Below are 14,731 nucleotides of genomic sequence, written 5' to 3'. Positions count from 1 at the left end.
AATTTGCACAGGAAGGTGTTTGAGCTCAGCTGAATGTGAGACTGCCAAGCTTTCACCCAGCTAAATTTGTGGAGCATCATATCAGAGCTGTTAAAGGCTCTCTCAGAGTCTTTCACGCTGGTAATCCTCTTACACGTCAATGTCACTGCTCACAGCAGCAGACACCCAAAAAGACACAAAAATAAACCCACAGTCACATGATTAACACACTAACCGCTATCTTGGAATAGGCCTTTATTTTTACAGCTGGTGCGTTATTCCTCCCCCCAACAATGAAAGTCTTGGGTTGTAAATCAGCTTTGCTGCTTGTCTAGGTTACCTCTGAGATAATATTTTTGCCTTGAAGGCAGAAATGTGGCTTCTCTGTATGGGGGTCACCGATATCTTTAATACTCTGCTATCACTCCCACCTCTGCCCGGAGTGATTTCCTTTTGAAAAAGAAAAAAAAAAAGGTCCTGGGAGTATTAAAACCCCTCCTGCCCGTGTTACTGTGTGCATCCTGCCGAGGTATGACTTTTCCTCAGCAGAGCTTTGCACTAAAAGACAGTTATTGAGCGGCAGACAGCCAAAACAGCTGAGTAGCTGCTGTTTCGCTGCGGACGTCTTCTGAAAGCCTTGACCCACTTCCAGGTCTCCTCCTCCCCCCTCACCCCCAAACATGCTGCATACCAAAGCAGCTCTGCAACAATCTGCTGAGCTGCAGTGAAGCTCTGCATGCAGACACTGGGGACACTGTCTGTGGGTCTGGAAATGAATACATTGCTGGTGTGTGTGTTGGTCTGTCTGTCTGTCTGTGTTTCAAGGTCTTGTGTGTGTGTTCATGTGGATGGTTTACAGAAAGTGCAAGACCTTGGACAAAGTCACCGACAGGTGCTACTTCTAAAAGGATAAATTAACCACTTGTTGCTGTACCAATTAGGCACCGAAGTGCTAAACAGCAAACACTCAAATAAAGGCGGATGAAAGGAAAAGACACACACATACAGTTTATTATCGCAGTGTTGTGGATCAGGAAAAAAAATCAATTCAGAGATGCGTGTGTTAATAATTTTCCAGTTATCGATTACCATATGGTCTATTAAATGTCATAAAATAACAACATAACATCCCAAACCCAATATTGACATGTTTTTTAAATGTCAAGTGGTTTTGTTCACAGCAAAACTACCTGATACGAAGTCAAAACGGGTTTTCTGACAATTATGGTGTTGTTGCCGCCATGTTGGACGCAACATATTTTTGTTTTGATATTTTTATTAGGGGGTAAGGCACAGTTGAACAGGAATAAACAAAAAAAAGATATACAGTCTACCTCCTTTTTTTTTTTTTTTTTGGAATTAAGAACAGAACAAAAAATCCACACAAAACAATGACAAATACACGAAAATTATTATATTCTTATATACAAGTAATATTTAAGTATTTAAGCTAAACAGTATGAATTAAAAAAAATAGATGAATAAAAAGGAGGAAAAAAAAAAAAAAAAAAAAAAAAAAAAAAAAACCCAAAAACAAAAGAAAAGTAAATAAAAAGATAAATAAAAAGGAGGAAGAAAGAAAGGAATGAGAGAAGAGATGGAGGGGGGGGATCCGTCAATCAGGAGGCAGGGACTGGAGAGAGTGGAAGAATGTAAGAAAGGGAAGCCACTTATTATAAAATTTGTTGCAACTACCCTTCAGTGAATATTTAATCTTTTCCAGCTTCAGAAAAAACATGGTGTCGTTGAGCCACTGGGTACTAGAAGGAGCCTTAGTCGACTTCCAGTGGAGAAGAAGGTGGCGTCTTGCCAGTAAGGAAGTAAAAGCCTAAATGTCTTTTTGGTTTGAAGTAAACCGGCCATGGTCCTCTGGGAGCCCGAATATGGCAACATGGGGGGAGACTTTTATATTCACCGAGAGTATTTTTGACATGGTGTCAAAATAATTCGACCAAAAGCGAGAAAGTAGTGGGCAAGAGTAAAACATATGGGTTAAATTGCAGGACGAGGCATGGCATTTGTCGCATTCGTCAGTGACACTGGGATAGATCTGTGAGAGTCGAGCTTTAGAAAAGTGGACTCTAAACAGTACTTTAAACTGTATAAGTGTAAGACGAGCGCAGGATGAACTTGTGTAAATTTTTTTAAGAGCAGCGTCCCACCAGTCATCCTCCAAATTTAGATCCAGTTCATCTTCCCAGGCAGCCCTAACTTTAATAACTGGAGAGAGATCGAAAGACAGAAGGTCATCGTAAACCTTAGAGATCAGTGATTTTTGAAGTGGATCATGGTTTAAAAGCACCTCCCACTGTAGAGTCGGCGGAGAGGATGGAAAAACTGGAAACAAAGCTTTAGCGCAGTGTCTAATCTGAAAGTATCGAAAGAGATGAGAAGGCGGGAGATTAAATTCACCTGAGAGATCTGCAAAGCTGCGAAAGATACCATCCTTGTAAAGATCTCCAAAACTTTTCAGGCCCTTATTATGCCATATGAGAAAGGTTGAATCTGTAAGCGGAGGTCGAAATAAATGATTGTTCAGTAATGGAGCTAAAGTAGATGCTGACTTAAATTTGAAGTGTTTCCTAAATTGATACCAAATTTTAAGTGTGGAGTGAACCACTTGATTATTTGTAAAGACAGAGAGGTTGGATGGAATAGATGAGGTAAGTAGAGCAGGTAAAGAGGATGAAATGCATGACTGTGCCTCCAATTTACACCATGGCATATTCACCGATTTGAACCAAAATGAAATTTTTTGAATATGTGCTGCCCAATAATACAGTTGGAAATTGGGAAGTGCCAGTCCGCCATTGAATTTACATCTCTGAAGTGTGGATTTGCGGATTCTAGGAGCCTTCCCACACCATAAGAAGTCAGAAATAGTTTGATCAATTATTTAAAAAAAGTGTTTTGGTAAGAAAAGTGGAAGACAATGGAGCAGAAATAGAAATTTGGGCAAAATATTCATTTTAACTGCGTTAATTCTTCCAATTAATGAAAGAGGTAAGCTTTTCCATCTATGGAGGTCAGATTTAATTGTAGACATTAAAGGTGAGAGATTAGCAGAAAAAAGAGAGCTTAACGTTCTGGTTACGTTGATCCCAAGATACCTAAAGCCGGAAGGACTAATCTTAAAAGGGATATCTGACTGTACGAGCTGTGTTGCTGAGTCATTAATGGGATAGCATTCACTTTTAGATACGTTCACTTTATAGCCTGAGAAAGACCCGAATCTCTGGAAAGCAGATAAAATTGAAGGAATGGAGAGGACAGGATCCGAGACATATAACAGTAAGTCATCAGCGTAAAGTGACAGCTTATATTCTGTTCCCAATCGGGAGATCCCAGTAAAAGTGGGGGAGGACCTCAGAAAGATTGACAGGGGCTCTATAGCTAGTGCGAATAATAGGGGAGAGAGGGGACACCCCTGTCTGGTGCCACGGGCTAGAGTAAAAAAATTGGACTGAATGCCATTAGTGGAAACGCTTGCTTGTGGAGACGTGTAAAGGAGACGAATCAAAGAAATGAACCCATTCCCCAGCCCAAACTTCTTCAGTACAGTAAATAAATAGTCCTATTCAATCCTATCAAATGCCTTTTCAGCATCGACTGAGATTACGACTTCAGGTGTTGTGGTGATAGTTTTAGAGTGAATAATATTTAAAAGTGTCCACACATTAAAGAATAACTGTCGCCCCTTAACAAATCCTGTCTGTTCATTTGAGACAATAGTTGGCACAATGTTCTCCAAGCGATAAGCCAAGGCTTTAGCAAGGATCTTAGCATCTACATTTATTAACGAAAGAGGTCTGTATGAGCCGCAGAGAGTTGGATCCTTATCTTTTTTTAAGAGGAGACTTATGGAGGCTTGCCTTAAAGTGGGAGGGAGAGTGCCATGTTCCAGGGATTCCTTATAAACAGCATGCAATAAAGGGGACAATTTATCCTGAAATTTCTTAAAAAATTCCACTGGAAATCCATCAGGGCCAGGAGCTTTGTTATTTTGCATACTTCTCACAGCGAGATTAATTTCTTCTACCGTTAATGGCGAGTCAAGATTTTTAGCAGCATCGGAGCCTATAACAGGAAAGTTGAGGCTATCTAAGAATGAATTCAATTCAGTGGAGCCAGATGGAGATTCAGACGTATATAAAGAGGAATAAAATGAGTGAAAGACAGAATTAATGGCGGTGGGATCCTGATGCAATGAGCCTGATGAATCTTTTATCTGAAGGATCATACGTGAGGCTGCCTGGCGACGTAGCTGATGAGCCATGAGCCGACTTGCCTTGTCTCCATGTTCATAATATACGGAGCGTGATCGTAAGAGAAGTCGCTCTGCGTCATTAGTGGTAAGGAGATCAAATTCAGTCTGTAAATCGACACGTTGCTTAAGAAAACTGGGAGAGGGGCAAGTAGCAAGTTGTTGGTCCAATTTTGTGATCTTAATAGAGAGTTCTTGAAATTTGGCTTTCCGGGACTTATTCAAGTGAGCAGAGAAGGAGATAATTTGTCCCCGCAAATATGCTTTTAATGATTCCCACAGCAGTGAAGATGAAATTGGTTCCATATCATTTTGATTTATAGAGATGTAATCATCAATTTTAGTTGTAATAAAATTGGTGAACTTATCATCTGAGAGAAGTAATGTATTGAACCTCCAAGATGTTGAGTAGCGTGGCTGTGAAGAGAACTGAATATCCAAAGAAAGAGGAGCGTGGTCGGAGATCACAATAGGATGATAATCAACAGACAGTACTTTGGGAATTAGTTTAGCATCAATAAAATAATAATCAATCCGAGAGAAAGATTGATGCATCTGAGAAAAGAAGGAATATTTTTTGGTACAAGGGTTATAAAATCTCCAAGGATCGGTGCAACCGTTCTTGGACACAAAATCTGAAAGAGACCTCGACATTGAAGAAGGAGTCAGATTTCGTGGGCTGGAGCGGTCTAGTTTGGGGTCAATTACGCAGTTCATATCCCCGCCAATTATAAGAAGACTGTCGTTCAATGAGGGGAGACATTCAAAAAGCTTGTTCATAAAGTGTGGGTTGTCAAAATTGGGGGCATATATATTAACTAATAATATGGGAATATGAAATAGCGTACCCGCCACAATTAAGTATCTGCCGTTTTTGTCTGAAATCACCTTAGATGCTGAAAACTGCATTGACTTACCAATTAATATAGCAACCCCCCTGGCCTTAGAGTTGAAATCAGAGTGAAACACCTCAGAAACCCAGGGACATTTAAGTCTGACCTGGTCTTTGGTGCGCATGTGGGTTTCCTGAAGGAACACTAAGTCAGCTTTAAGACGTCTCAGGTGAGCAAATATTCTCGATCTCTTAATTGGACTCCCCATGCCTTTAATATTCCAGCTCAACAACCTCACAGAAGTACCAGTATTAGTGGCCATATGTTAAATTCCTAAAGATAGAGATGTACCGAATGCGGATCCCCAAGGAAGGAAAGGAAAGAATGGGATGGAGGGAGGAAAGAAAGAAAGAAAGAAAGAAAGAAAGAAAGAAAGAAAGAAAGAAAGAAAGAAAGAAAGAAAGAAAGAAAGAAAGAAAGAAAGAAAGAAAGAAAGAAAGAAAGAAAGAAAGAAAGAGGAAAGAAGAAGAAAAAAAAAAAAAAGGGGGAGAAAAAAATAAATAAATAAATAAATAAATAAAAAAAAGGGGGAAAATTGAAAACAACAACAAACTTAACCTACTGAACCCCCCACCCCCCACCCCCCAATTGCACTTACAACGACCCCATCCCCAAACGATGGAGAACCCAGTGCAAACTCCAGAAGGAGTCAGATCCCTGAAAAGAACACTTACGGCTTTAAGCATAACTAACAAGATAATAACTAACAAGCTTCGTGTTGAGCTCCTGCAAGCCCAGCAACATTAACAGAGAGGTACAACCAATCACGACCAAGTTAAACTGAAAACCACATACCGTGTATATATGGGAGAGAAAAAAAAAAAAAAAAACCGACACTGATGAACTGAAAAAAGTTCAACTAGACTTTGAGCGACGTGATGAAAGCGCTGGCCTCCTCTGCCGACCTGAACTCCCTTTCTGCGCCGTTGTGGGTGATGCGGAGGCGGGCGGGTACAGCAGACCGTAGCGGATCCCCGGGATCTCGCGGAGCCGGCGGCGGACGTCATTAAAGGCGGCTCGGGCACGGGCCGTCTTCTGGGTGTGGTCGGGAAAGACAGAAAAAGTCAACTCTCCACACGTAATCCGTTGCTGAGCCCTGGCTCGGCGCAATATATCCACACAGTCTGTATGATAGTGCAGACGGGCGATGATGGGACGAGGGCGCTCTCCGGGCTTCGGCTTCGGCTGGAGGGTGCGGTGCGCCCGGTCCAGGAGAGGCTCCTTCTCCAGGCTGAAAGCCTCCTTGAGCAGAGAGGGAATATCCGTAACAGCAGAAGAGGTGGAAAAATCTTCAGGAATTCCCACGATCCGTATGTTATTGCGCCGGGATCTCGCCTCCAGATCCTCGCATTTACCATCCAGCCTCATCAGTTCAGCTGACAGATGCTCCACTTTAGCCTGTAAGGTTGTGATGTCATCGGTGCAGGATGAAAGAGATGTTTCCATTTCAACCACGGTGTTCTTCAGAGCGCGCACATCAGACTGGATGTTTGTAATGCTTTTTGATAATTCCGACTTCACCGCTTGCAGCTCAGTCTTGATGCTCGACAGGTTTTCATTTAAAGCAGCCTGAAGCTCCGATTTAAAAACAGCCGCCATCTCAACGCGGAGTGATGCGAGCAGCTCGGCCTTAAAGTCGTGTGAAGGAGCGGCCCCGGCGGCCTCGGCCAGGCTGGACGGGGGGTCACCACGAGGCGGGGATGCTGCGTGCGGAGAGGGCCGCGGGGGTGGTGCGGATGGTTTGAGTTTTGGAGGCATTTTGGTCGGCAAAAATACGGGGCCAAAGTAGAATAATGAAGGTCGGGAAAAATAAACCGAAGGAAGATGAAAAAGCTGTACCAAAAATAGATATTTTTAAAGGTTGTTGCAGGAGCTCAAAAAAACACGTCCTAGTCCATTAGTCGCTACACCGGAAGTCCGGACGCAACATATTTAATGTTAACTTTATTCTCCCTACATGAAGCTTGGCACTGCTCTGAATACGTCAACATTATTCTGATTCTGCACATTTCAGGCTTCAGAATATTCACAGAGATGGTGCTCGTATTGTATTATTTATGTCTGTACTGGTAGTGGTTGGCTGCGTTAAACTGTGGCCACAGGAAAGTCAAGCGTGAAGGTCAGGCCTGTACCTTAGTTATTGACTACGAAATACATACAAAATGCTCTCTAACTGGTTTAGAAAACATAGCATTACTATATTATAAAAATATTGACATTGACAGTGTTTTTTTTTTCTCTTATTTAACAAACGATATCACATCCAGACTCCAAAAGTTCCCAAGAACCAGTAAATTCAATTTCAATTCAATTCAATTTCATTTATATAGCGTCTATTACAATAGAAGTTGTCTCTAAGCGTTTCCAGAGACCCAGAACATGACCCCCAAGCACAATAAGAGGCCCACCTATTGAAATCTTTAGAAGAATATTAACTAAATGTTAAAATTGTATTTTTGTTTTTATTCACGACATTAAACCTAAATATCAAAGGAACCAGTTTGAAATTTGATTAGATGGAGAATAAAAAGGATTGTCCAGCTCCAGCCTTTGAATCTGCACTGATTTGTTTTAATGGTTTCGGAGCAACCAGACACCGTTTTCAGCTACCCAGAGCTGAGACGTGGCCAGACAGACGGATGATTGGAGGCAGAGCCGCTGGGACGGAGTGGAGACATTCAGTTAGTCATGGATGTTGGACACAGAGATTTAGTCAGATTACAGACGAGCTCACACTAGCTTGCAAAGACGTCACCAAGGCACCAACTCATAAGTGCATAATTTATAAATATGGGTAGTTTAGGACACATTTTGATTTTATTTGAGGACATACATGAGCAAAGTGTTTACAACATGATGAATATAAAGAGAGATATTTCCTACCTGTTTGTTTAGTTTTTTCTTTTTTTCTGCTACATTTTTTTCAAAAGGTTAAGTCATAGGCAGTAACTCCTGTCTTTCCTGTGAAGTGTTTATTACCGTCTGGCAGTTACCAGGAAACACCCTTACTCACTTGTTTTGAGTCTGAATTTCAAACCAGCATGAGGCTGCGTTATCTTGTTTACACTTAAATTCTCCACTCTTTACCACGATGTTATCCGTCTGTCTCTGTGCCTTTGTCATCTGCTCTCCGGTCGGTCGATAGCTCATGTCAATCAGCTGTCTGATCAGTTTGCGATCCCGTCACTCAGCCCCTTCAGGTGGAATTGAAAGGCCAAGTGAAGCAGCACAGGTTGATCTTTTTCTAGTAAATCAGAGCATATCTTGCTGGGGACTTCAGCTTCAGATCTGCAGGTGTTTTTCAGTGTTTAATATAAATGTAATTATTCTTTATTATTAACATAGATTTAGTCAAGTTGGAAGAATTGTTGTCTTCTTGAGGGTAACAATGAGGAGTCTACTAAGCAAAGTTTGGGACTGGCTTTTGGCTGATTTTTATGAAGTCGTCTGTGTGGTATACGGTACATATTAGGACATGCCCAGCTGTCGGAGTCAGATCTTAGACATCGGGAGTACAATAGTTTCATGTCTTGGCAAAACCTCTGTCAAACGCATGAACTAGCACCCTCAGACATCAAGCGAACTGGCGAAAGATGAACGGTCTCGGATGCAACTGGGGAAAACCATGAAACACATCATCAAGATGTGTCAAAGCCAAAATGTTTATAAAACTGCATACTGTGTACAGCACTTACCCTGCAGTACGCGCTGCATGTACTACATACTGGTGTAGTGGTTTATGTCTAGTAGTTTAGTAGTTCTTGCACGTATGACATGAAAACTATTACCAACTTCTGCTGCAGTGACCAATTGCATCATGGAACATCCCTTTGATGCCTGCTATATGAAATAATACATATACATTATTTTTTAAGTGAAGTTTTTATTATGAAAGTCTTGAGTTGTAAATCAGCTTTGCTGCTTGTCTGCGTTACCTCTGAGATAATATTTTTGATTTGAAAGCAGAAATGTGGCCTTCAAAATAAGTAAAAGTAAAAATCTATTGAAATTAAAAACACCTCTTTAAAAATGTTCTAATTAATATTTTTGTATCTATATGAATACATTAGGTAATTCTTATCAATGTTTCTATTTCATGTATTTATTTTTAAGAATTTATTGAGTTTACTTTTTAATAATTGCTTTGAATCTGGGGCTGCTGGGGAGGTCTCAGAAATGTTTGTATCCAATATGATAAATCAGGCATCAAGGGGTAAAAGATGAACTGTAGACTGGCCAGTTGCACATGTACTGTACATTTTTCCAGAATGGAAAAAGTATTTTTACTGTAGATTGCGTATTTATTTATTTGCACACTGTGTATTACATTTTGGTATAATCAGTACGCACTACTGGTATAGTACGAAGTTTAAAAAACAGACCTCTTTTGGTAAGTACACCGTATGCCTTTGTCAACCTTTGTTTCCTCAACTGGAAAGTGGATTTAATCTTACTGTACATGACCTTTGTCTTTTTGTTTTCATGGTCAAGCAGAAGCCCCTTTTTTTCAGTGGTTAATTCAAGCCAGTGAAAATATATAATGTATGTTTTTCAATATAATTGGCTGTCGTTACCATGACGTGATCAGCTGATTATCTTTGTAGGTTTAAAATAGTGGAACTTGTGTCCAACAAACATGTGCAGATTACCTCACCTGGTGATGCTGGCTGATGTCATTTTTAACAACTGATTTTGTATCATCTTTGTGTTTTTCTTTGGCCATTTCTCTGTTTTTCTAGCCGTACCCGTGTGTTTTGGTGTGATCACATTTATCTGTCAAGTGTTGTGTGTGTGTGATAGATGTGCAGAAAAGACTCTGTCACCATGAAAACTGTAATTTGTCGGCCCGTAGCGTGTCATTATGAGGCTTAAAGAACAGTTTCCAGAGTGAAGCTGGATACAATGGTTTGTCAACACAATAATAACTTAATTCGGTGTTGATTTTTTAAAGTTCCCGGTGGTCTGATGTGCAGATAGACAGAAATACTGAAGCTATGCTGAACATGTGTTCACAGCTAGTGTTTTAAAGATCAATGTTAATGGTAGAATTAAGAATGAATAGTTTTCAGGTAAAATACCATATCAATTCTAGTTACCATATAGGTACAAGGCAGTTTTAGTGTTCAGACCTTACAAGGATGTTTAGATCATACGATATCATAACATATCACCATCATGTTTGCATTTCTCTTGATTAAAGCTGATCATGAGTGGCTGAAGTGTCTGTGTTTCTGTCTCTCAGGTGCTGTGAGTGCAGTGCGTCCCTGTCCCACTGGTATTATGAAAAAGATGGACGGCTTTTCTGCAAGAAGGACTACTGGGCCAAATTTGGGGAGCTGTGCCACGGCTGCAACGACCCTATCACCACCGGCCTCATCATGGTAAGAGGATCTATCAGCTGACTCATCTTTCATCACCCCCGCTGACTCTTTGTGTGTTGATAAAACTCGAGTTACACCCTGGAGCTGTGACGCTATGAGCAGGCAGACGCATGCACACAAACACAAGTCCATACATTTACACTCTGCCTGGTAGTCGTTTGCCAGCGTACGTGGACGCACATGGGACCTTGTCCAAACCTGTAACTGACCCTGGTGCCTTTGGCTGCTACGTCAGATTGTCTTACAGACCACCGGTGAGAGTCAAGAGCTGTTGTTGTGACACAAGAGGATTGGGTGCGCAGCAGTGAGAATCAGAAAGATAATAAAGTAAAGTGGACATCTTTCTATTTTGGACCACAACAAAACATATATTTTTTATAGTAGATACTGTAACTGCTATATCAGAGAAAATCATTTTCTTGTTGACAAACTCATTTTTAGCTTTTCAGCCTATAGTCCCTTCAGTGAAATGGCTCTTTCTGTTGTTTTGGGTCTTCAAACCCTTTTACACAGCTACTTGTGAACAGGAAGTGTTCAGGAATGGCTCATCAGGGCTGTAAAGATTCACCAATTCAAACTGTTGTTCAGATTTATTTAACATAAACCAGTCAGTTGTTTATTGTTGCAATTCTGGTAAACTGAAATAGTAAAGAGTCAATTTTTCTTTGTTGTTTTTATTTTGCATTAATACCACCTACTGAGGTCTAATTTGAAAACTCAGCCTTGGCAGTCAAAATACAGGTTAAAAAAAAAGAAAAAAAAGTTAGGTTTGTGAGGAAATACACTTAAATTGTGGAAAACTGCTGCGTTTCTAGTATCAAGATTATATAAAAGAGTTTTTTATCCACATTTCAGTGCTAAAGTACACTATGAAATTGGGTTGCACACATATTATTTAATTTTGTACTTTGTAATTTGTACTTAATTTTGTAACTATCCAATTATGTGTCGTTGACTTCTGTATTATGGTTTTATTTTAGAAAGAGTTCCTTCTTAGATTATTTCTGTGAGAAGAATCTGCAATTTTACCATGTTGTTTAGTGGATACCTGATGTGATAGATTGCCCTTAAAGTGCTACAGAAGCTAGACTGTTGGGTTGAGACCAGTCCTTTAATTTAAGAGCCTGCTTAATGTGCTAAGTTGAGTTTCTGCTTTGCACATAAAGAATCAGGTCGGACACATTTGATTTTTTTTTTTTTTTGGTTATAGACTCATGTCAGTGTCAAATCACAGACATGATAAACAGAAGCCGCATATCTGAGTTTGGAGTGTCTGAGCACATGCACATGTTTTGTCATTTATATACCCTCTTCAGACATATCAGCCTTTTCGGTGTAATCTCAGTAATGAAACATGTTGGAGACTCCGAAGTGCATTAGGAAGAGGGATGGCTGCCTCTCTCCTTGTCTTGCTTATTGCTCCTTCTCCTGTGCAAAGTCACAGATTTACTGTCTCTGCAGCTGCACTTTAGCAAATTTGAGCCCACTCAGCCATTCAGGTTTTAATGCCAAAATGGCCAGACCAATTGTATTACCACTCAGACATTCAGAGCAAGGTCAGGCCCGTACCTCTGTACCGCACTCGGGAAAAAAAGTACTTTGGACATTCACTCAGATACCTGTGCAGATCAGCAGGGAAACACAATACTATTTTCAAGATTCACTCATGCTGCTGCACCTGAAATGATGCTGTCACAGTAACAGTCTTTAAGCTTGTGGATGCAGCAATGAGCCAGTCTGCAGACAAAATTGTAGCCGTGATAGTCAACCAATCAGGCCATCTTATCACCTCTGATTCTACAAAGTATGCTATAAAAAACAATTTATTTTATATAATGTTTTCTTGTTTGTTTGTTTGCAACATTTTCAGCTGTCCCCCAGAGGCTATATTGTCATTCCCCTGAAAGAAACTAGTTTAGTTTGGAACTAGAGCCACATTTCCAAATACAAGATTATGCAGATTGTTATTCATTCACTAACTACTCACTGGATGTGGCCTGTTTCCTCACCGTTTGTCCTTACATGGAGGTTAGTAGTAGTAGTAGTAGTAGTCTACTTGTCATGGAGGTGTAGAGGTGCAGAATACATGCTGCACTCACTCAATCAGATCATTTTACAGTTCCTCAGACTCCTTCTCACATGCATTTAAACCATGCAAGTTTGCAGTTTTCCAAAGTGAGCATTTCTACATCGCCTCCTACTCCTAACACTTCAAGTATATGGAGGGGAAAAGAGTAAAAGCTCTATCCTCATACAGTTAAAATGTGTGTGTGTGTGTGGGGGGTTACATTCTTGGACCTTAAACACAAAAAAATGGATGTTGTGGTGCAGCCAGGAGGAATTACCGTCAGCAGGATTTTTTTGTCCCAGGATGGTGGAGGACATGTTATACTGTACAGCTCAGTTTGTTTCAGGCAGTCTCCCTGGTTTACCCTATCTGTCGTTCAACAAAGTTGAAAATGAGAATTATTTTATACAGAGAATATCCTATCCGCTCTCTGCTCCTGCATCCCTTAACCTCATCTGACAAAGCCCTCGCTAACCTAGGTTCATAGTCACTGAAAGTGTATTAATACATAAATGACAAAATATTCTGCCAATCAAAAGGTTGTGTACAAATAACTTGTAAACACCAAGACCAAATATATCATTTATATAATGGAAAACCTTTGTTTTAGAGGATTGTCTGTTATTTCAGAATGAGCATGCTTCAGCTTAGACGAAACTAAAAATAATCCAGCCAGAGAAGAGGTTCTGAGTTATTTAGATCCTCAGCCTAATTTATCACCTGAACAGTGAGTTAACATTCTCTACTCTCATCCCTATTTTCATCTGTGTCCATCACATCCGACAGACAGATGAATCTGCAGTAATCCCAACCATCTCCCTATTTAGAGCCAGTCAGCCTTTCTGCAAACAACTCAGCGCCGATCTCCAGCTAATGGGAGCTGAGCCAGACTTCGACCTGTTGTGTCAGAGATTTCTCCCTATTACTGCATTACCCTTGCCACAGTGACGAGTAGTCAGTCTTCACTCAGACAAGGACAGCAGTAATGATGATGGAATCGATTTTGAGTTCTGATCTTCTGAGTTCTGGACTCGCGTGAAGGTTCATATCGGGTACACAAGTTACAGGAGCGTGTTCGATCTCTAGGATTTTTCCAAAAGTAGTTCATTTCATCCACTTTTTATTGTCACTATTGTTATGTTCAGAACATACAGAGTTGCAAAATACCGGTCCTTCTCATCATTTTGTGCTACAAATAACATGAGACACATAACATATATATGACAACATAAGAGCACAGTACACACACAAAAATAAACACTTAAATACAAATCTTCGGATGTAAAGTATAGTTGGATATTTAAGTAGAAACTTACTGAAATGTAAACTGCTTGTATAAAATAAAATATAAATATGCAAAATAGAATATGCAATTTCCAAAAATTATACGACTGGTGTAAAAATATGGACATGTAAATATACAAAATGATACTGAAACATAAACTACGGTACCAGTGCAAAATGAATACTATGAATTCACACACACTTATTTATTCATTCGTAAAAGGCAGCCAATTTCAGAGTTAGAAGAATTGATCCTATTTTGAATTAAGGTTTCAAATTTCGTTGAGATAGTTTAGCTTAAATAGAGGTTTAAATGTAGCCTTTTATGTTTTCATTGAAGATTTTATTGTATAATATTTTTGAGCCAGATGAAGATTAAAAAACCGGAGTTGAGATCAGAGCTCTTTTGTCCGTTTCACGAATCCACGATCTGTTTATTACTGAAAATAGTTATTTTGTGGCTCTGTTATGGGTTTGGACTCGTTGCTGTGCTACAGACACAATGAATCTATGTGTTAGATAGATGCACATCTAAAGGGATGAGACACAACTATGGCGAGTGCAGGAGATGACTTATAAAAACCTGCTCTAGATAAGATCATTGCTTCAAAACAACACAATAAAGAAAATGTGAGTATTTAAGGCAACATTTTTTTCACGGTGGGTAAGGGTTAAAAAAATTCAATTTTCTGATCATTCAACAAAGTCATGTGTATAAAATCTGTCCTAAATATTAAGTCATAGATCCAAAAATCGGATTCAGATTAAAAATAAAAAATCTGAAAAGTTATTAAAAAACATTATCAAAGCTTTAAAGACAAATAAATTGATACATATTTGAATATGCATATATTATTGCATG

The 14,731-nt window shown here is 39.8% G+C and overlaps 1 protein-coding gene across 3 annotated transcripts in view; it reads left to right on the top strand.

Moving 5' to 3' along the window:
• The window catches only part of limk1a (LIM domain kinase 1a), a 63,447-nt gene that overhangs the window by 23,084 nt on the left and 25,632 nt on the right, over positions 1-14,731 (top strand). For all 3 annotated transcript variants that reach the window (XM_061719322.1, XM_061719323.1, XM_061719324.1), the window contains one exon: positions 10,379-10,517. In XM_061719322.1, coding sequence (XP_061575306.1) covers positions 10,379-10,517 — 139 coding nt within the window. The remainder of the gene's footprint in view (positions 1-10,378; positions 10,518-14,731) is intronic.

Source organism: Cololabis saira, chromosome 4 (assembly GCF_033807715.1).
Source record: "Cololabis saira isolate AMF1-May2022 chromosome 4, fColSai1.1, whole genome shotgun sequence".
Classification (NCBI taxonomy): domain Eukaryota; kingdom Metazoa; phylum Chordata; class Actinopteri; order Beloniformes; family Belonidae; genus Cololabis; species Cololabis saira.
Note: the sequence above shows the minus strand (reverse complement) of the source record. Positions and strands in the feature narration are given on the sequence as shown.